General features: G+C 38.2%; 1 protein-coding gene and 1 long non-coding RNA gene across 15 annotated transcripts; one reads left to right on the forward strand and one right to left on the reverse strand.

Annotated features, from left to right (window-relative positions):
• Window positions 1–610: 610 nt before the first annotated feature.
• On the reverse strand, window positions 611–6,494 carry LOC127806690 (uncharacterized). The gene is made up of 8 exons (XM_052344129.1): window positions 6,110–6,494; window positions 5,004–5,092; window positions 3,691–3,754; window positions 2,494–2,571; window positions 1,764–1,840; window positions 1,614–1,680; window positions 1,425–1,532; window positions 611–902 (listed from the first exon to the last, which is right to left on the reverse strand). The coding sequence occupies exons 1-8, from the start codon at window positions 6,179–6,181 to the stop codon at window positions 870–872; spliced, it is 588 nt and encodes a 195-aa protein (XP_052200089.1). The 5' UTR covers window positions 6,182–6,494; the 3' UTR covers window positions 611–869.
• LOC127806691 (uncharacterized) lies at window positions 6,471–19,865 on the forward strand. 14 transcript variants are annotated; one of them, XR_008024478.1, is made up of 4 exons: window positions 6,602–12,821; window positions 13,849–14,365; window positions 14,444–14,529; window positions 14,908–19,865. It is a non-coding gene; the product is annotated as an uncharacterized LOC127806691 (long non-coding RNA). The 14 variants fall into 14 exon arrangements; XR_008024477.1 differs by having other exon boundaries at window positions 6,734–9,560; window positions 9,791–9,910; window positions 10,566–12,821; window positions 13,849–19,865; XR_008024473.1 differs by having other exon boundaries at window positions 6,745–9,560; window positions 9,791–9,910; window positions 11,243–12,821; window positions 13,849–19,865.
• The last annotated feature ends 2,010 nt before the right edge of the window (window positions 19,866–21,875 follow it).

Below are 21,875 nucleotides of genomic sequence, written 5' to 3' on the forward strand. Positions count from 1 at the left end.
GTGTCTCTTCCATCCCCTTTCAAGAGGTGCAGAACAACCATTTCAGTAACCACTCGTCTCAATTTCTCTATCTATATACAAAAGACCCGTTTGATTTATACATATACATACCATTTATATGTAAGATAGTGTTTGTTAATTAAGATAAAGATAAAAAAAATAAAATATGAAAAATATTTTAAATTTTTATTATTTTCAATGTATTTGTTAAATTTATTTGATGATTTTTGAAAAAAAAAATCAGGTGATTTCTTATCTAAATTTTTTAAATGTTTATTTTTCTCTCCTTAAAAATAAACATATCTTGATTCTTACAAAAAATAAAAATAATAAAAAATAATACTTATACCCTTCAATGCATTCTAAACAATTTAATAAATAATTTGATAAAAATTTTAAATTACTTTTTAACCTTATCTTAAATATTCCATATATTAGTTCAAAAAACATTTTAACTTTATTTTGATATAATTTTATTTTACAAGTTAAAATACACAGGAAAAATGGCAAAAGTGACCCATCGGTCACTTCCACTCCTATAAATTACTAAAATCCCGAAACTGATCTGCGCAGGCATATATGAATCAGAGTTTCATATAGATCCAAGGGGGAAGGAAACTGTAACCCTTCTTTACGGTAACTGCCGATGCAAATGGGGAGATGCTTAGTAGTTACAATCTGAGTTAGAGACATCAAAGTCGGAGGACAACCCTCTGAAGGAATTTGATTGGTGGATCGGTCATAAAACAAATAATAGACAGAATTTGCATGCAAACTTTCCCAGAATAGTTCCCAAACCAGCAACAAGTTTCACCATTTGTCCCCATATTGTTCTAAAAGAAAAGAAAGCTGAACAATCTGGCACGAACTCATCCTCCTAGCCTTGCTTCTCTGCGCAGCACCTGAAACAGGAAAATGGAATATCAAAAGAGATGTCGTAAATGCGATAGAGAGAGGGTTAACTGCAAACTCATGTGGGAAGGCCTAATCTTAGTTGCATAGGATCTCGGGGGTGAGAGAGAGCGAAAGAGAGATTCTTTCTTAAATTTAAAATAGAAGTGCTTCTAATCCATGCCAACAAGAACGAAGAATCACAAGCCTTAATCACATCAAGTGGGGTGGGGGTGGGGTACACATCGCATAAACCTGAGAATCTATAAAAATATTGGCAAAAATATGTCATTGCATCTCAAATAAGGCTAAGAGACCCTTCAATAATGTTCCATTTGGTCGTCTTCGCCTTTTTTTTTTTTTAAACAAGTCCCACAGATTAGATCATAAGTGAAGATTTACTTTTCACAAATTTGTCTTATTTTGCAATAACAGTTACTGCTCCTTTCCTCCTATCTCGAGCAAGACAAAATGGTGATGGAAGACAGATATTGAGAGAATTAATATTAATATCATGAGGAACTTATTATTACCTCTTCAGCAAATTTTATTAAAATGGTTGTCCGAGGTCGTTGTTGACCCTCTACAGGTACAAAATGCGCTGTAACTACAGCTGGAAAACCTGCATTATCCAGAACTCCCTGCAAAGAAGAAAAGCAAATTCATCAGAGTGTTTACAATGTTTAATCTTAATTGAAAACAGAAGCTAATGCAGTGCATACCCTTACTATTCCTGCAACAAATGCACCACAATTAAATGTCCCCATGTCTTTTGGTATTGATATAAATCTACAATGCAAAAACATAACATTAGCTAACAAACAAATACTCCTCCAGTTGTGTAATCACCATATAAATGCCCAAACTGTCACCTATTCACAAGGAGTTCCTTCTCACTAATCATGTATTCATCTTCATGTTCAGTCCCCTTCTCAAGTGAGTCAGCTACCTGTATAGTATCATGCAATAGGTCAAAAGATATTCAATGTATTTGCCAAAATCACCCCCAAAAATTTAGCCTCAACTTTAGTAGAATCATGCTAATAGAAATAACTGGCAACACTTTTCAGCATTATCTAACAAATGAGTACACACCGCCATAATAGATAATAGCTAATTCAAAACTTGCTTCATAGTGTTCCAACCCTTTATAATTTGTAAGATAAAATGTTGTATGCATGTTTAAGCATTAATATGATTTCAAAATTGCAGGTTGACAAAGCAGGTAAACCAAATATTTCCCTTATTTTCCAACAGCCTGCCAACCAGCCAGGCTGCAGGGACTTGTTTTGGAACCAGCAAAACAGCAGTTCTCCAAAAATACCAAACCTTCCAAAAGTACCTTACCAAGAAATGGACAAAAAACACAAAAATTAAAGATCATCAAGGATCCCTTAAAAGTTTAATAACTGTAGCATTGCTCCAAAAATATCAAACCTTTCAAAAGTTTAGACAGGGTACAAGTATAGTTCCATAAGATTTCACATTATTTGGTGAACCAAAACAAGCTGCCCCACTCTCATTAGACGCCATCTAACATTGAAAGCTATGAAGAAGAGAATGAAAACAAAAGGAGGAAGAAGACAAAGAAGAATTCATTACCTTTCCAAATAACACCTTCCATACTGTACTGTGTACAAAAGACAAAATGCCCAATAATCGTGTCTCCCTTCTGTTTCCCTGCAACGTAAAATAGAATATTGTTTACCTTAGACATAAACAGACACCTAACCTTAGACATAAACAGACATGGTCACTTGTTCAATAAACATCCACCTAATCTACTCTTAAAAAAATTACTTGAAGAAGACACAAGTATGCTTGGGCTTATATAATTCCAGTGAAGTATCCTTTGACAAGTCCTCACTAGTATGCTCATGCAAACTTGATGGATATTTAACCAACAAGTCCAAACTAAATCCACAAAATTCCTAAACATCATTGTCAGGAGCGTCAATTGTTACATAATAATTTCAAGCATCAACAATCCAATATGCTAGTGCATAATACTAACAATAACTGCATGTGATGACAACTTTGAGAAAAGGTGTTCCCACCAAAGTCACATGAGAACACACCAGAAGTCACATGAAATAACGATAGCAGGTGTTATACGTCCATACAAAAAACAGTGTCTTAATAAGAATGACTGTCCATTGTTGGTTTCACATCCTTCATTGAAGTTTCAACTCAAAACTAAAAACCTGACATTAATACAACACGAGGACAAATGGTCATTAAGATCCAGTGAGAGAACTGCCAAAAAAGATTAGGGCCACCCTCAGAACATGAGGACCCGAAAGCAAATTGACAGCTTTTCTTTCTCCAATGAGTCTATGGCAAGAGTAAAAATTCAGATTATTCAATGGGGGTGAATTTGCAGAACGCAGACTGCCATTCACAATCAGAGGATTTAGATGCTGCACAAGGCATTAATCAGCTAAGATAGACCAGATCTGATGTATCCATCACTTTTCCATTTTTAACTGATTGATAGTGTTTCCTCCATTTTGAAATTGCTAAAAGACAGACTGTGACATTAAAAAACGGCCATTATGAACCAAAAAATGTAAATATTTTCTAGACACTTTCTCCTTGATAGTCAAATCAAGGTGGCAAAAGTTGCTTATCATGCTATTCCACTATACCTAATGAAAAGAAATTCCATCAACGAGTTAAGAAGATAACCACGCATCTCATATAAAGATACCAAGTAATTGTCAGTTAATGAGTATCTTATCAATCCCTAGGGCTGAAGTTCTAAAAATATGTTATAATAGCTAAAATCAAGTTTATTACCTTTTCCCGATGGCAAAAAAGTTCCAACACCCGTGCACCAACGGCATAACCAGCATCCTCTAACCTGCCCCACATTCAACAAAATTATGCAACATCATTTTACTAGAATGTATGACTCAGAATTGATCAGTGCGCTCCCCACTTATTTAACCTTTTTTCCCCTTTTTATAAGGGATAGATTCTGCATTAGAAAGTTGAACATAGCTTTACAATCAAGATGTTTTAAGGTAAGTAAAAGTAACATTGAATATATAAAATGCAATTTTAACAAAAATCAAAACACGAATGAAGAGTCAGTTAATGTTCAAGATGAAGAAGTGTCTTAAGAGTGAGCTACCAGTGGTCTATGCTACGTAAGGATGGAGAGATTAGTGTTGATGTGATCTATAGAATTAAGACATGATAGACTGAATGGAGGGAAGGCTTATGGAGCTTTGTGGGAATGAGATCAGCAGGAAAATTTTAAAAGGCAGCTATAAGCACAACAATATTTTATGATACAAGGCGCGATAGAAAAATGGATGTATCTGAAGGCAGATAGTAAGGTGGATGTGAAGAAAATCTGTGTAATGGAATAGGAATGAATGAATATGTGAGACAATAGGGTTAGCATTTACTGAAGATAAGACGACAAAAATTGGTTATCATGGTTTGGGCAAATACAATGTAAACCAATGGATGCCCCACTGTGGAGATGTCATAGTATCCACATCAATGGTAATGCAATAGAAGACACAAGAGGATAAAATTAAGTTGGAAATAAGTAATAAAGGAAATATATATGTATAGTTGTTCTAACTAAAATTTTGGCCCTTAATAGACTAGGTGAAAAATAATTCATGAAGCCAATTCAAAGTAGGTGGGAGAAAGGTTAGATCAGTTGAGTTTCATTGAATTCCCTAAAATATGCCCATAATTATGAATCTCATCACAAATTCAAGCAGTACATCTCTACAACCACTGTTTGGTCAACTGGTAATAATTTCAAAAATATCAAAAATCTTATGCAGTATTTTTTTCAATCTTCTATTTATAATAGCATATCAACACAATAAAAGTAATTTCCAATAGTATAGCCAACTGCACTCCACTGATTTCAGTTTTTCTAATTCCCGAAGTTCAAGTCTCCATGAATATCACGATCACCCCAAATTTCCAACCTTTTGACTGGATATTTGAGGGTGATACTTTTCCTTTTATGAACTAAAGAAAAGAAGAAAAACTGAGGGTTGTTATAGCAGTTTTGCAGGCAGCTATCTTTAAAATGATATTGAGCCATAGAATTAACAACATTGTGAAAACTCAACAATTACCTTCTCTCTAGCTCTGCTATATTGTCAACTTGCGTTTGACTGTATTGAACAAGCTCTGAAAACAAGAATGCGAATGCACTCAAGCTCACCTGAAATTAAAACAATAACAATAACAATAATTGCTTTTCATCATCTCAAAGTATTTGTGCAGTGCTTGTACATTCTCACACTTCCTCAAACAAATAACATCCCAAAACATTATTGAAAATAAAGGCAAACACTCCATTTTAATTTTTGAGAAAGTACAAGTAAATAAATCTATGCCGCAGACATTCAAGTCTCTCGTTCAGTTATTTTCTTTTATTTTCTTCACATAATTTCAAATAAAACAAATCAAAATGCAAAAGGAAGATCAAATCCAATTTCCATTTTGTTTTTCCTTAAATGTGTGTGTTTGCACCACATTTTCCTCCAAAAAATACATTCCCAAGTGCATAATCTGAACTAAAGCTAAAACGTCCATTTTTCTGCAATGAAAGGAAGCAAAGAAAGATAAATCTTTTTTCTTGTAATGAAACCAAGCTAAAATCTTTATTCTTTGTCACCGTGTTCAGTCTTTAAGTGACATTTAAGCCCCAATTCATCCGAGATTTCTTTTCTCCTTCCTCCATTTTCACTTAATTGTAAACTGAAACAATAAAAACAATAAGGAAAAACAAATTAAGATTCCACTGGTTGGATTGGCGGTGTATCTGCACATTGCTCCAAAACTTGAAGATCCCCAAATACACAATCGAAATTAAAGCCGCCTCCACTTAGTTTCAAGGAAGAGAGCTCAGTCGAATCAAACTAAACCCAATTCAGCTCAGTTTCATTTTTCTTATTTCCATTCACCTAATTAGAAACCAAAACAACAAAAATCTAACAAAAGATAATGAATAAAAAATCAAATTTCACGGTATGCTTCCGTCCCATCAACAAAATGCCATTACCGCAACTGGAATAGTCAGATCTTGATAAATTGAGAAACAGCAATCATAGATCAGTAAATTAAAGGTAATCAATTTCCATGGGCACAACTCAAATCCGAAAAATTGTACACACACAAGACAGAGAGGTATATGTATGTATGTATAGAGAGAGAGAGAGAGAGAGAGAGAGTTTACCTCTTGTTTTCCCTTGCTGAGGGGTTTGTCGAGGACGTTGGTGTATTGCTTGATCTTCCCCACTCCAATCATCTTCCCTTCCCCTGCCCTCTCTTCTGATTCCTCGCCGTTTCTCCTCTCTCTCTCGACTTAGCAGTGTTTCTAGTCGAAGGCACATTTGCATTCGGCGTGGGCAAAAATGTAAATGACCTTGTTACAGAAAACTCGCCAATTTGCAAACTAGCCCCTTCAGTATGAATTGTTTGCGTGTTTCCACAATATTTTCATGTTCGCCTTCCTTTCATTTCCTCAAGTCCCAAACCGAGTCCTATAAGTTGTGACCCAGAAGGGGATCGGGGCCTTCCACTGAGAGACGGGATGCACCAACCCCAAATAAGAGAAGCCACTGTTCCTTCAGTCAAATGGACGCCAACTGTTCGACAAAAATCCCCAATGAGTTCTTAACCTGAGGAAAACTCCAATTTTTTGAGTTTTGAATTTTATTTTAATTATTATTATGTAAAATATTATTTTTGTACACTCGGGATTAAATTGTTGTTTTCAGTCCCCTGAATTCTATACAATCAGTTTAAAATGTCTAGAATACCCTCTAACCTGTCGCCCAGCACTTTACTTAATCTGTAAATAAGTGGGAAAAGAGGGTCCAACACAAAACTTCAGGCGCTATAACAAACAACAGATTCCACACTGAAGCGAGGGTTAGGGTTAGGGCTTGGAATTGGGGAGGCTGCAACTTGCAATCCTCTCTGCTTCCTTTCCCTTCTCTCCTCTAGAGTTTCCAAGGTCCTGTTCAAGATTTCTAATTCTTGCAAAACCTTGCGCTCTGTTTGGAATGAATGAATGAATGAATCTGAAAAGTAGTATTCATTTACAAATGAATTCTACATGGCTACAAAGACATCCATGCTACTGAACTTTACCCGTTTACCCATTTATGCCCCTGAACTTGAAGGGGATCTACCCCTCAGGTTTCAATTTGAGACCTGGAGAGCTGGGAATTTGCAAGGGCCGTTGCCCCTCTCCGTTGAAAGGCGATCTCTGCATCCGCGGATCGATCGTCTGAGAGCCGATGATTTTCTCGATCAAACTCAACTGCCCTTTCTCCGCTTGTGACCCAGAAAATGAAGGAGGCTTCCGGCGGAGAGATGGGATGTTTCTGAGGGTGGTTGCCCCTCTCTGCCTCAAACAATGAAGCCCGTGATTTCGTCTCCTCCAAAATATCAACAGCCCTCTGGGTGCGTGCGTATCTACACATAGTGCATGTGTACGTGTTCAAATAGCATTTTCCTTTCCTATATATATATATATATGTGTGTGTGTGTGTGTGTGTAGCGCGGCATAGCTGTTTCAGCCTCACCACCAACGCCGGCGCCACCACCACCATCTCCTCCTCCTGGCGCCAGATGTCATCAGTCACGACACCTAGCATTATTCTTTGGGCTGTGATGATCAATTTTCTGGGTCCAGATCAGGTGTTGAGGCAGATCCGACCCGGTTACTGGCGGGGCAACCTGGATGGTCCGGTGGAGAGAGAGAGAGAAGCATCGTCGCCGACAATGTTTTCCTCTCCATCTCGTACTGGGGAACCGGCGTTTGCAGCCATGGTGGGTTGTCTCGGTCTTCTCACTTTACCGATCTGATTAGATCTGAGTCCCAACTTTCCAACATCTGAAAGCCTAGTTTTGCAAAGATTTTTAAAGTGTCCTATTTTTCAAAAGTTTAGTACCGAAAGTCCTATTTTTGCAAATTTCCCGAAAGTCTATACAGGAATATCTCCAGAATGAGGCATAGAGAATGGGAAGTTTCAAAGGGTTGTTGCCCTTCTCTGCGAAGGAGATCACTGATGTATGATCGCCTAAAGCCAATGATTTTGGTCGCCCTTAATGAAACCGACAGCACATCCTAGCATTATTCTTTGTGTTGAGAACTTGAATTTACATTAAGTTGAATATTTTCCCAAATCTAGGGCTCAAAGATGAAAGCCGTGAGTTCAAGGAGGAGAGCTGGGGATTTGTTAGGGCCGTTGCCCCTTTATCTAGATGGGGATCTCTGTTTTCGCAGATTGATCGTCTCAGAGCCCATGAGTCATCAACTTAAACCAACTGCCCTCGGTGTGTGTGTGTGTGTGGCATTCTGGCTGTGCTTATGTCTTTTCTTTCTTTCTCTTCTTCTTTCTTTTTTGTGGCTGTGATGATAAATTTTCTGGCTTCAGATCAACTGTTGAAGGGGATCCCACCTGCTTCTTGGCGGGGCAACACGGACAGCCATTTGGAGGGAGGGGGCTATGATCTCCTCTTTCATTAGGCAACCGATGCTTGCAGCCATGGCGATGGTAGCCTTTCCTCTCAGCCTACTGATCTAATTGGATCCGATGTGTTAATATCACCACCCGAACTTAATTACATCAGTATTTAATTCTGATACCAAGCGGGCCTAAGGTTACTCATTAGCTTAAGAATGAGGCTTGCATGGAGAGATGGGAATTTCAGAAGGTTGTTGCCCCTCTGTCGATGATGGCTTTCTCCACAGGGATGTCATCTGAAAGCCGATGATTTCTCAAAAAAGGAACAAACAACCCTCTTCGCGTAAACGCACACATATGTACACATATCAATTATGTCCCTGAACGTGTTTGGTATTGCTGTCGCAATAAAAAGGAACTAACACCCTTTTAGCACCCACACAGATACAAGCATATGCCCTCTCTCTCTCTCTCTCTCTATATATATATATATATGTTTATGTGAGGCTGTGATGATGGTTTTTAGGAAAATCAGACATAGAAGAAGCCAACCCTGGCGGGGTAACTCAGTGGGCAGTGAGTCATTTGTGTCTCGTGGCCATTGTTTCTGCAGCCAAGGCTGGCGTCCTCATTTTCTTGAGAAAAGGCGAATCTGAGCCTCCTTTTTGGTCTGTTTGGCTTACCTTAAGAGCTGTTTGGCTTGCCCGGTGCTTAAAAACTCTCGAACTGTTTATAATCTGTTAATGAGATTGTGACTCAATAAATGCATGAGGCTTGACATGGAGAGCTGGGAATTTGCAAAGGTCCGTTGCCCCTCTCCATAGACGGGTGATATCTGCATCCGCAGATCAATCATCTGAGAGCCAATGATTTTCTTAATCAAACTCAACAGGCCTTTCTTTTCTTTTGACTTAGAAAATGAATGAGGCTTGCAACAGAGAGACCGGATGTTTCTAAAGGTGGTTGCCCCTCTCTGCTTCATCTTTATTTGATGCACAGAAATGGCGGCACCAAGCACAGAAACACCAATTTGTGTTTGTGAATCAACGGCGGCTCAACCCAGTTTGTGCTTGTGAATCGACAGTGGCACCGAGCAATCAGAGTTGTGAATCAATGGCAGCACCAAGCACTGAGCAACCGGGCGGCAAGGGGGAACGATGATAAGGGGATGGTCAGAGAGATAGAGAGGGGCTTTAAGCTGTGACGAAGGTAAACCTGAGAGAGTTAAGGGTTCGCATGGGGCAGCCCTCGAATCAGAATTAATATTATGCTAGTTAGAGACAGAATCTTTTCCATCTCTAATCTCTTCGTGGACGGAAATGTTTCGATATTTTACTAATATTACAAATATTTTAGCACATACGCATATACAAGCATATGAACCCTCTCTATCTCTCTGTCTCTCTCTGCTTATGTGAGGCTGTGATGATGGTTTTTAGGAAAATCAAACATACAAGAAGCCAACCCTGGCGGGGTAACTCAGTGGGCAGTGAGTCATTTGTGTCTCGTGGCCATTGTTTCTGCAGCCATGGCTGGCGTCCTCATTTGCCTGAGAAAAGGTGAATCTGAGCCTCCCCCTTTCCGTATCCGTAGCTAAGTATTTTCCTGGTTTATTCAGCTTCTTGAATTCTGAAAGATGATTTTCCCAGGGGATGTCTGTTCTTGACAAATTGCACTTCTGTGCTGTGTTTATACTATTCTTTGTGAGAAGTGGTTTTGTTTTCTGTCTTGCAATTAACTTTATTTAGTTTATAGAATGAGATTATGATATGTATAACACGTCAATGCAAGAATGTCACCAAAAGTGTCACAATTGAGTATCTGAATAACATTTTCCTGTTGATTATTCTCAATTTGACATGATGGAAAACTATTCTCTTGAAGTTGAGAAATTAAAATGCAAGGCAGCAAGTTTCCTCAAAATTTGTCGATCAATTTTTTAATAAAAATGTTAATTATGTTTGGGTAGAAAACTAGAAACCAGTGTTGTTTCCTTTATTTGGGATTATGAACAAGTAATCCAAGTGTTTGACAAAAAGCCTCCTCCCAGTTGTTGCTTTGCATTTCCTTTAAGTTTTCACATTCTTTGTTGTGAAAATTACGTATTTGTTCCTCTCCATAGAAAGGTGATATCTGCATCCGCAGATCAATCGTCTGAGAGCCAATGATTTTTTTTAATCAAATTAAACAGGCCTTTCTTTTCTTGTGACCCAGAAAAAGAATTGAGGCTTCCAGCAGAGAGACAGGATGTTTTTGAGGGTGGTTGCCCCTCTCTGCATTATCTTTATTTGATGCACGGAAATGATGGCACCGAGCACGGAAACGTCAATTCGTGCTTGTGAATTGACGGCGGCTCAGCCCAGTTTGTGTTTGTGAATTGATGGTGGCACCAAGCACTGAGCAACCAGGTGGCAAGGGGGAACGATGATAAGGGGATGGTCTGAGAGATAGTAGATGTAAGTTGTGATGAAGGTAAACCTAAGAGAGATAAGGGTTCACAGAGGGCAGCCCTCGAATCAGAATTAAAATTATGCTGGTTAGAGACAATTTTTTTTGTCTGTAACCTCTTTGTGGATGGAAATGTCTTGATATTTTGCTAATATTACGAAACAGCTCTGAAACATTTTTGAAAGTGCAGAAATGGGTTAGGTGTATTTTTGGTGTTTCTCAGCGTTTCAATACGGGAAACGTCAAAACGGCACCTTGAGGCATTTCTGTGCATCATAGAATAAAGAAGCTTGTGATATCCTTCTCCAAAATCAATAGCCCTTTGGGTTTTGCGTATTTATACATGATGTATGCTTCTGCATTGCTGTTTCACTGCCACTGCCACATCTCCTCTTCAATATTGCAAATTCTAAAGAGACTGATGATAAATTTTCTGGCTCCAGATCAGGTGTTGAGCAGGTCTAAATCCCAGTTCTTGGCGGGGCAGCCCGGATGGTCTGGAGAGAGACAGAAAGAAACGTAGCTTCTGTTTGTCTCTCCTAGTTGGCGACCAGCATTAGCAGCCATGGCGGGGGTTGCCAGTCTTCTCACTTCACTGATCTGATTAGATCTGAGTCTCAACTCCCATCCTTTGTCCACAGATCTTCCCTCTTTGACATCATTGTGGCTTGAAATATTAAAGTAAATTGGGGTAATGCCCTGTTTGGGATTGAGTTAAAGAAATGAGTTGAACCCAGTCTGAGGCACGGAGAGCCTGGAAGTTTAAAAGGGTTGTTGCCCCTCTCTGTGAAGGCAACCTCTGATATGAGATTGCCCAAAGCCAGTGATTTTGTTCACCAAACCAACATTTAGTGTGTGCATGTGGGTATGGGCATGAACAGGTTTGGTTTAGTCAAACACTTCTCTCTACTTGCTCCTTTTCTTTGTAGTCCTTGTTGCTTGTGCTGCTGCTGAATGTGCAGATATAAAAGGAAAATGGTACCCGTAGAGAAATGCCGTATCAAACTTTATTTATCCAAAAAAAAAAGAGATTATATCATAGTTGCAGTGAATACTTTTGCCAATTTGGGGCTCAAAGATGGAAGCCGTGAATTCAAGGAGGCTTGTTTGAAGAGCTGGGGATTTGTGAGGGATGTTGGCCCTCTCCTTAGAAGGTGATCTCTGTTTTCAGAGATTGATCATATGAGAGAAGATGATTCATTGATTGAAATCAACTTTGCTTGCACTTTATCTAGCCAAAAAAAAAACAACTGCACTTTCTCTCTTTCTTGTAAGAGTATCATTTTCTGTTTTGTTGAAAGACTGTGACTCTAGAAATTTAATGGACGAGGCTTCAAACAGAGAGGTGGGATATTTGTATGGGGAGTTGCCCTGCTGTGGGAAGGCGATCTCTATATTCAAAGATTGATCTTCTGAGTGCTGATGATTTGTAGACCAAAATGAACCGCCTTTTTCTCTTCCCATACAAATTTTATGAAGAAAACAACTGTATCGACATCATTTTCCTTTCAAGGATATGAAGCCTTGAAGAATATATGTGAATGCCTCCCTGTGACCAAATTTTAAGATATGCCAAACACCCTCTTAAGGTTTATGATGATGTTGTGGTTTCCTTGCCACTGGAAATGAATTATTTGAGGCTTCTTCAGGCTGAGAGATGGGATGTTGCTCCTCTCTGTTCTTAGCAAGAAGCCACTGATTTCATCTCTCATCTCCACTTAAATCAACTGCCTTTGGTGGGTGGGTGTGCACGCGCGCACTTATTGGCTGAGCATTCTGGCTTTGCTTCTGCCTCTAATGCCGCTTCAGGATCATCATCACCATCGTCCTTTAGATGCTGTGATGATAAATATTCTGAGTCTAGATCAGCTGTCCAAGGGTATTCCACCTGATTCCTGGCGTGGCAACCCGGATGGCCATTGAAAGTGGGGGCTCTTTTCTCCTCTCTTGCTAGGCAGTGGGGGTGGTCATTCTTCTCGGCTTACTGACTTAGATCTGAGCCTCCATATGCCCACATCAATGGTAATATCTTTACTTCTGAGATTTGCATGCGTCGTATGTTCTAAATATGGTCTTGGCGATGGAAGTTGTTTTGAGTAGAGATCTTATGGTTTGAATATATTTTGATTGCTTCTGCATCTGTTCAAATCCAGCATGAACAGATTTTACCTCTGCATTTGTTAAAATCAGGCATTGAACTGATTTTCTGATTTTGGTGGGTCATCAACGTCAATATTAATTGGAATTTTTAAACATCTATTAAATGCTTCTAATTAAGTATAATGTGTAAGAAATGGTGGATTTCATTCTACAGTAAGTGTTCATAACAGCTTTTGTTTACTTGACTTTATGATCAATTTTTATTGTGTTTGTTTCTATTTTTTTAAATTTAAGAATTGATAGTGCTTTTTGTTTATTAAAAGTTTATAAATGAAAACTAAGAGCATTGATTCGTAAAAAAAATATTTTTCCTAGTTAATTTATTATTAAATGTTTTTCAATGAAATATTTAACTTATTTTTGTACACTTGTATAGCTGAAAGGGAAAATATTTTTTAAGTAGAAACATTTTATATCAAAATCTAAGAAATGCTAGTAAATAGAATTTGATAAGTTATATTTTATTATTGTCAAATTCTTTTGTGTTTTGATTCCTCTTTACACGAAACATTTTTTTATGCAAAACTAAAATAAAATATCTTTGATATTTTTTTTGCCTATAATATTTTAAACAAAATATTTTAGCAAAATTACTTTCTGAAGTAACAAGTTAAATGTTGCTGGACTTTATTTTTTAAGAAGTACAAGTCAGCCCACAAAAATGGACGTCAGCTACTTAGAGGCTGTTTGGCTTACCCATTTTAGGATGGCTTTTAAGCCTTTTTACTTAAAAGCTTTGTAAAACTTTTAAATTGGTTAATGTTTTAGTTGATAACGTGTTTGAATAAATTTGTTTTTAAGGCTTACCATTTATGTAGTTGTGTTTGGTTTGAAAAAATTGATAAACTATCAAAAGTTAACAAAAAGGCTAAAATGGACAAACCGATAGTTGTGATGTAGGTGATGGTGATGGCGAAAACACAGTGATGGGTTGGAGGCGACGGTTGAGATGGAAGTTGGAAGCGATGGTCGAGATGTGGCTGATGGAGGCGGCAACGAGAAGGAGATGGGAGGGAGGCGGTATTGTTTAAGGGCAGAAGTTGGAAATAGTAGAGTTTTAGGAGGGGAAAATTGTAAATCACTTGGTCAACGAAATAAGTTGATAACAGTGTTTTGAGAAAAATTGGGGCGGAGCTTTTTTAAAATGCTGTTAAAATAGCGTTTAAGTTTGTCAGTATTTAATCTCTTTAATTTTTAACAAACGTGTCATAAAATAAGTTATAATGTTTAAGCTCCACTGACAACTTGTAAACTGTCAAACCTGAGCGGCAAACACCCTCTTAGGCTTTAAACTTTGAGTATAACTTGTGCCGATGTCTTTGACTTGTTGGAATCTGATTTTTTTAAAAGTAAAGTGCACTTCACTAGTAGCTACAGGGGGGACACTGCTGCAATTGGACTTCTAGGTAAGCTGTAGTGCTTTCATTCAAGATTGAACTGTCATGTTTCAAGTAATTTCTTCTACTGGTCATCTATTTTGCCAGCATGTGGGTGTAGTAATGCATCTCTAGAATGGGTGGAGTCTGAGGTGGTTGAATGTGCTTGTGCTCTGGGCTTGCTTGATGTCAAGGTAATACTTATTCTATTGTTCCGTGATAAATGATGTAGGCCTTTTCTCATAAGTACTTATTGCAGCATCAATGTAATTGATATTCATTCTTGGAGTCATGAAATGATGACAATGCAATTTGAATTAATCAGTAACTTGGCCAACCCATGGCTCATCTACTTAAAATATATGTAATGAGAGTGAAATCTTGCCTTGACAAACACCCAACTCTCATTGATCTTTCAAGGTGGCACAAGTTATACCGAAAGTTTTGCTTTGCACATTGAAAACAAATATATATGCACAAATCATATAATTTTTTTTATAGTACAAGTCAGTCAAAATTAGTATTATTTACTTTTAGGTTTTCTCTCTCCTCTCATATCATCTGTGATTCAGATCTGATGATACTGGCAAATGTTTTGGATGTCAAGTCACTTTGGCTTGTTCCAGAGATCTGGTGTTAAGGGTTCACCATCTTGGTCAGTTGAGCATTGAGAGGCAGGTTCCACCTGGCCAAGGTCAATCTGTCTTAACAGGAAGGTTCAATTTCTCAGCCCTTTCTTTTCCTAATCAGGGTTTCGGATCTAATCTCATGTTTTTTCTTAATTCTGGTTAAATTGTTTTCACTTTCCATTTCTGTTCCTGAAAAAGCAATTTCTTGAGAAATGGATTGTGTTGATTTTGTAATTGTAGTAATTTGGGATAATGGGGGTTTGGATTTTAATTAAGGAGCATGGTCAACAGGTAGAATAAATGAATTGCATAATTCACTTTTAAGGTTTTTACCAGTTAATGCAAAGAGGTCTGTCTTGCTACTAAGTTTATTTAGTTATAATGTTGTATTATTTTTAATATTTTACATATATATAAACTTTACCTTTTGTATGAATTATTATATTTTGATTATTTTCTGTTTTCACTACAAGGGAAACTATTTCTCCAGAGGAGAGAGAAAATAAAGGCCGTCAATAATTCTACCTCAGTTTTTGCAAAAAATTTGTCTATTTTTTTTATCAAAATTATTTAGGAAGTATTTAACATAATTATTTGAAAATATTTAATATGTTTGATAAAAAATAAAATATGAGGCCAGTATTCTTTTCCCTCATTTAGGATTTGGAGACGAGTATGCCTGCAGGTTTATAAAAAAACCCAGATGATTAGGCCTGCGAATATCATTTCAATTCACATGCTCTGCTTTTGTAAATATTCCTATTGTTTCTGTCATTTGGCAATATGCTCTAAGGAGATAGGTCTATTCTGGGTATTTCAGTGCTTTTTTCTGAAGATCAGACTTCAAATTTAGCTTGGTGCACGAATGTTGATGTCACTATATTCTGTGAAGTTTTTGTTTTTCTTTACTATATTGGATAATCGAAGATGAAGAAACAATCAACCAGGGCACAAGCTGGTCTTGAATCCAACTTAAATTTGGCCCTTGAGGGAATGAAATCAGAACGAGGCACAGAGAGCCGGGGAGTCTCCAAGGCTGGTCCCTCTCTGCGAAGATCTCTAATATGAGATTTGGATTATTTTGTTGGCCGTTAATGAAACCAACAGACCTGTGTGTGAGTTTACATATCTATTCTGGTATGAGCAAACACCCATTTTGTTGTTATCTCTGGGTAATTCATTGTGGCTTTGCTGCTGCTCTGTTTTTTCTTCATTATTTGGGGGCTGTGATGATAAATTCTGGGTCTAGATCATCTCTCAGGGGGATTCCACCTGGTTCCTAGCGGGGCAACCTCGATGGCCATTGAAAGGGGGCTCTGTTCTCCTTTGTCAATTGGCAACCAAACCAATGCTTCCAACCCTGTCGAGGGTGGCTGCCCTCTCGGCCTTCCTGATCTGAATTGGATCTCAGCCTCCACATAAGCTCTTGAAGAGCAGTAGAGCTTGTAAACTGCGATGATTTTAGCTTTTAAAAATCAAAGGGGCTCTAATTCCCTCCCAAACAATCCTTAATGAAAGATTGTGAATCTAGAGTACGCACGAGGCTCGACATGGTGTGCGATTGCTGGTCTTCTCATTTTACCAATCAGAATAGATCTGAGGCCCAATGCCTGTCCTCCACATATGGATCTTCCGTCTCATACATGCTCTCATCTCTAATATTTTTTAAAAGTTGGTCTCTAATATTTTTTAAAAGTTGGCCTGACGCGTCTTTCTCTTCATCCTCTTTTTTCGTTGCAGTCCTTGCGGCTGCTGAAGGAGCTTATATAAGAAGAGAAACGATATCGTTAGAGAAAGGTTGTCTCACATTTTTACATACAGGGAGAAGAATGGTTGTTACACAATTGCATTGAATATTTTCTCAGATTTTGGGCTGAAAGATGTCATGGAAATGGTTAGTGGTATAGTTAGAGGGCCAGTCACTGTCTATGTTGATATTGGTTTGAACCATCATTCCGCTCTCCCTTTAGCTCTGTTCTCTTGCTTGCCAGGCCAGCCCTCTCAGGGAAATTCTATACCCACCCCGATAAATTACTCTTTACAGTCCACTCTATGCAAAATTCTATCAAAATTTTAAAATTCACATTTTAGCCCCCTCCACTACCACCTCCAACCATCTCGATCGTCGCTTCACCTCTCTTTTCCTCCCACACTTATACACATACACACAAACACAGAGAAAGAGAGACAGAGAGTGGGTCGGTTGCCATGGCCGACCCACACACACACATACACCATATATATATATACACACACACATATATATATAAAGAGAGCATGGCCGACCCACACACACATTTATATATATATACAACACATATATATATACACACACGCGCGCATGGTCGCGGCCATGGAAACCCTCGCACCTCGCGGTGCGGGGATTTCTCAAACCTCTGCACTGCGAGGTGCGAAGGACTCTAAACCAAACCTCCGCACCTCGCGGTGCGAAGGATTATGTAATCTCTGTACCGCGAGTTGCGGGGGACCTTCGCACCTCGCAGTGCAGAGGTTTGAGTCCATGGCCGCGACCATGGCTGTCATGGCCGCAACCATGCGTGTGTGTATATATGTGTGTGTGAGTGCTTGTGTATATATATACATGTGTGTGTGTATATATATATATATAAACGTGTGGGTCGGCCATCGCTGACCCACTCTCTCTCTATTCGGCTTTCATGGCCGTGGCTATGCGTGTGTGTATATATATATATATATATATATATATGGGGGGGTTGGCCATGGCAACCGACCCTCTCCTTCTCTCTCTCTATTTGGCTTCCATGGCCGCGGCTTAAGTGTGTGTGTGTATATATGTGTGTGTGTGAGTGTCAGCCATGGCAGCCGACCCACTCTCTGTCTCTCTCTCTATGTGTTTGTGTGTATATGGTGTGGGAGGAAAAGAGAGAGGTGAGGCGTCAGTCGGGATGGTCGGAGTAGGTAGTGGGTGGGGCTAAAATGAAAATTTTAAAATTTTGATAGAATTTTACATGAGGTGGGCTATAGAGAGTAATTTGTCGGGTGTGTATAGAATTTCCCATCCTCTCAGTTCTAAAACATTTATTAAAATGCCCAGAATACCCTTTATTTTGAGTACCCATCACATCACCTCACCCAACCTAAAGTGGAAAAAAAGGTTCAATGCATAAATTCAGCCGCCATAAATAATTAAGAAACTTGAGGTCAAGGTTTAACCTTTTGCGATCCCTCTTTTCTTTTCCCATATAAGCATTGCATTTCCCAGAGAACTGATTTGGCATAGGAAAATTCTATTCATAGCTCACACTATTTCTCTTCATCGCCACTTCGGTGAAAATTATCATCTTTGAAAAATTCTATTTTACCCTTTAGAGTCCCCCATATCCATAGCCATTCCTTTCCTTTTACTCTCCACAACCCACATAATCATCTCATTTGCTCCATCTCTCTCGTTACACTCATCTTTTTCTCTTTCTCACCCATCTCTTCTTTTCTCTGTCTCTTGAATACACAAACACACACATATATATATATACACACAAACACATCTATTTATATATATATATATACACACACCTATATATATATATACACATGCAAGAGGTCATGTATTTTCATGCATGTGTATATATGTATATATATATATGTGTGTGTGTATTTGGGGGACAGATGGAGAGATGGGCTGAAAGAAAGATATTGGTGTAATGAGAGAGATAGAGCATATAGGTGGCTATGTGGGCTGTTGAGAGTAAAAGGAAATGAATGGTTGTGGCTATAAAGGGTAAAATAAGATTTTTGAATGATGTTAGTGAATTTTGGTGGGAGAGTGAGTGAAGAGCAATAGTGTGGGCTGTGAATAGAATTTTCGTTTGACTTAAGCTTAAATCATGGAGAACAAATGTGAATGGAGAGCTTGGATATAATGAGGCTAAAGTTTTTGTTCTAAAAAAGAATGGAGTTAGGTCGTAGATTTACTCTTTAAAGGTGTTGCCTCGGTGACCAATTGAAGGGAGAAAAACCGATTAGAGATTTTAAAAAAAAAAATGTAAATGAAATTTGAAGAAAATTTATTTAAAAATAAGGATATTTTGATTATTTTTTAATATTTAACGGGATTAATTATAATGTGGGAGAAATTATAATATTATATTAAAATTTTAAAAATATTCTCTGTATTTTTTAAATGTAAATATAAAAATATTTTTTATATTATAATTATCTTAAATAAGTAAGATATTGTTTCAATTACGTTAAAAATATTACATTAAATCTGATCAGTACCGCATCAAAGGTTCCCAGACCAAAGATGATAAAACGGAGAAATCAGATTGCTTTAAATTCTGTAATTGGAAAATTCAAGTGCCCGATTGTGCAATGACTGAAATGCCCTTCGAATTCGTGAGTAATCCACCTCACCTGCAGGACAAAAAGGGGAATCAGACCATAAAGGGGGGCACTATAGATAGAGTCGAGCAGCTAGGGTTTTCGGTATCTCATTAGTTTAAGAATGAGGCTCGCACGGAGAGCTGGGAATTTCGGAGGGTTGTTGCCCCTCTCTGTAGATGATGATCGTCTGACTCGTCGGAATGGTCGTCGGAGAGCCGATGATTTCCCAACAAACGAATCAACAGCCCTCTTCGTACATATATATATATATATTGACACACACACACACGTACGAACTCTCTGTCTCAGGCCTGTTTGGCATCGCTCTCTCTCTCTCTCTCTCGCTCTCGCTCTCTCTGCGTCTGTCTGTTTAAGGAGGCTGTGATGATGTTTTGCGGGAAAATCAGGCACGCGAGATGCTGAATCCTGGCGGGGCAACTCAGTCGGCAGCGAGTCGTTCGTCTCGTGGCCGTTGTTTCTGCAGCCATGGCCGGCGTCTTCGCGTGCCTGAAAATAGGCGAACCTGAGCCTCCTGTCTTCTGTCTACCTAAATTTTTTCTTGTGGTTCTCGAATTGTGCGTGATGATTTTCGCTGAGGATCTCTGTTCTTGAGAAATAGGGTTTTCGCGCTTTGTTTGGAGTAGGGTCTTTGTCGCACTATCTTATTATTATTATCATTATTATTATTATTATTATTATTTTCCAGAATGCCATCTAGTGAGAGCGGGTTCCTTCCATGGAGCCGGGTGCGACCAAGTTTATTTAGTTTTGATAAACATATAAATCTATTTTATTGTATGTATGATTTTTTTTTTTTATTATCGTTCTAGTATAGTTTTTGCCAATAGAATTTTTGATTTCGACTGAGAAGGTCACCGTCTGGTGCTGTATTAAACTCGTGACTTCTTGATATTAATTTTAGCATATCTTATTCCCGACATAAGTTATCCCCCGGGAGGTTATTTATGACGTTTTCTGTTTGATCGCAAGGTGAACTCTCTCTCCTTGCGAGGAAAAATAAAGCAGCATGAGATAAGAAAAACAGAAACTATAACTCTGTTTGGGTCTGATAATGGTTGTGGATTCGAATGTAACTTTGCCAATGAGACCTGGGACGAAACGCCGGGTTTCGCATGACCTACTGGACTTGCCCCAGGACGCCGGGTTAACCCGGCTCGGAATCGGAACCGACACTACCGGGTCGAGATATAAAATGGCAGCCTGGGGTCGGGGGGGAAACCAAGAGAAGCTGGGGTTTGCGAGGGCCGTTGCCGCTCTCCGTGGAAGCTGATCTCTGTTTTCGCAGATTGATCGTCCCAGAGCCGATGATTCACCGTCTGAAAAAAATAATTATTAATTATTTGAAAATATTTAATATGTTTGATAAAAAATAAAATATGAGGCCAGTATTCTTTTCCCTCATTTAGGATTTGGAGACGAGTATGCCTGCAGGTTTATAAAAAAACCCAGATGATTAGGCCTGCCAATATCATTTCAATTCACATGCTCTGCTTTTGTAAATTTTCCTATTGTTTCTGCTATTTGGCAATATGCTCTAAGGAGATAGGTCTATTCTGGGTATTTCAGTGCTTTTATCTGGAGGTCAGACTTCAAACTTAGCTTGGTGCACGGAATGTTGGTGTCACCATATTCTGTGAAGTTTTTGTTTTTCTTTACTATATTGGATAATCGAAGATGAAGAAACAATCAACCAGGGCACAAGCTGGTCTTGAATCCAACTTAAATTTGGCCCTTGAGGGATTGAAATCAGACCGAGGCACAGAGAGCCGGGGAGTCTCCAAGGCTGGTCCCTCTCTGCGAAGATCTCTAATATGAGATTTGGATGATTTTGTTGGCCGTTAATGAAACCAACAGACCTGTGTGTAAGTTTACATATCTATTCTGGTATAAGCAAACACCCATTTTGTTGTTATCTCTGGGTAATGCATTGTGGCTTTGCTGCTACTCTGTTCTTTCTTTCATTTTTTGGGGTTGTGATGATAAATTTTGGGTTTAGACCATTTCTCTTAAAGTAAAGTAAGATCGTTGCGAGATAAGTAGCGTAGTTTAAAAATTTGAACTTTATCCCAATTTCGGCGATTGGATCAACATCGAAATCAAATAATTATATATATAATAAAATAAATCTAACCTTTAGATTTTAGAGTGTTCGTGGATTTGCGTCGTTTAAGCATTCAACTTTTAACTTGTGATACGTGGTACACGTTCGTTGGTAAGGAGAGCAAAATATGAGTGTTAGCTCTTTCCCTTAATAAGGCTTGTGAATAGACGGAAAAAGAAGATTTTTTCAACTCTTGAAAACTATAAAATAAAAGTTTAATTTGGGCATTCCATAAAAGAGTATTTATAGAGAAGTAACCTTTTAGAATTTTCTAAACTCTAATGGATATGGATTGGCCAATTTATCTTAGTCTAATTAGAATTTTAAGTGAGTCAAATCTATTTATTAAATATTTGGTTCAAATTTAATTTAAGTATAAATATTTAATTTAATTCAAATATTAATTTAATTTAATATTTAGTTC

This window comes from Diospyros lotus, chromosome 7 (assembly GCF_014633365.1).
Source record: "Diospyros lotus cultivar Yz01 chromosome 7, ASM1463336v1, whole genome shotgun sequence".
NCBI lineage: Eukaryota > Viridiplantae > Streptophyta > Magnoliopsida > Ericales > Ebenaceae > Diospyros > Diospyros lotus.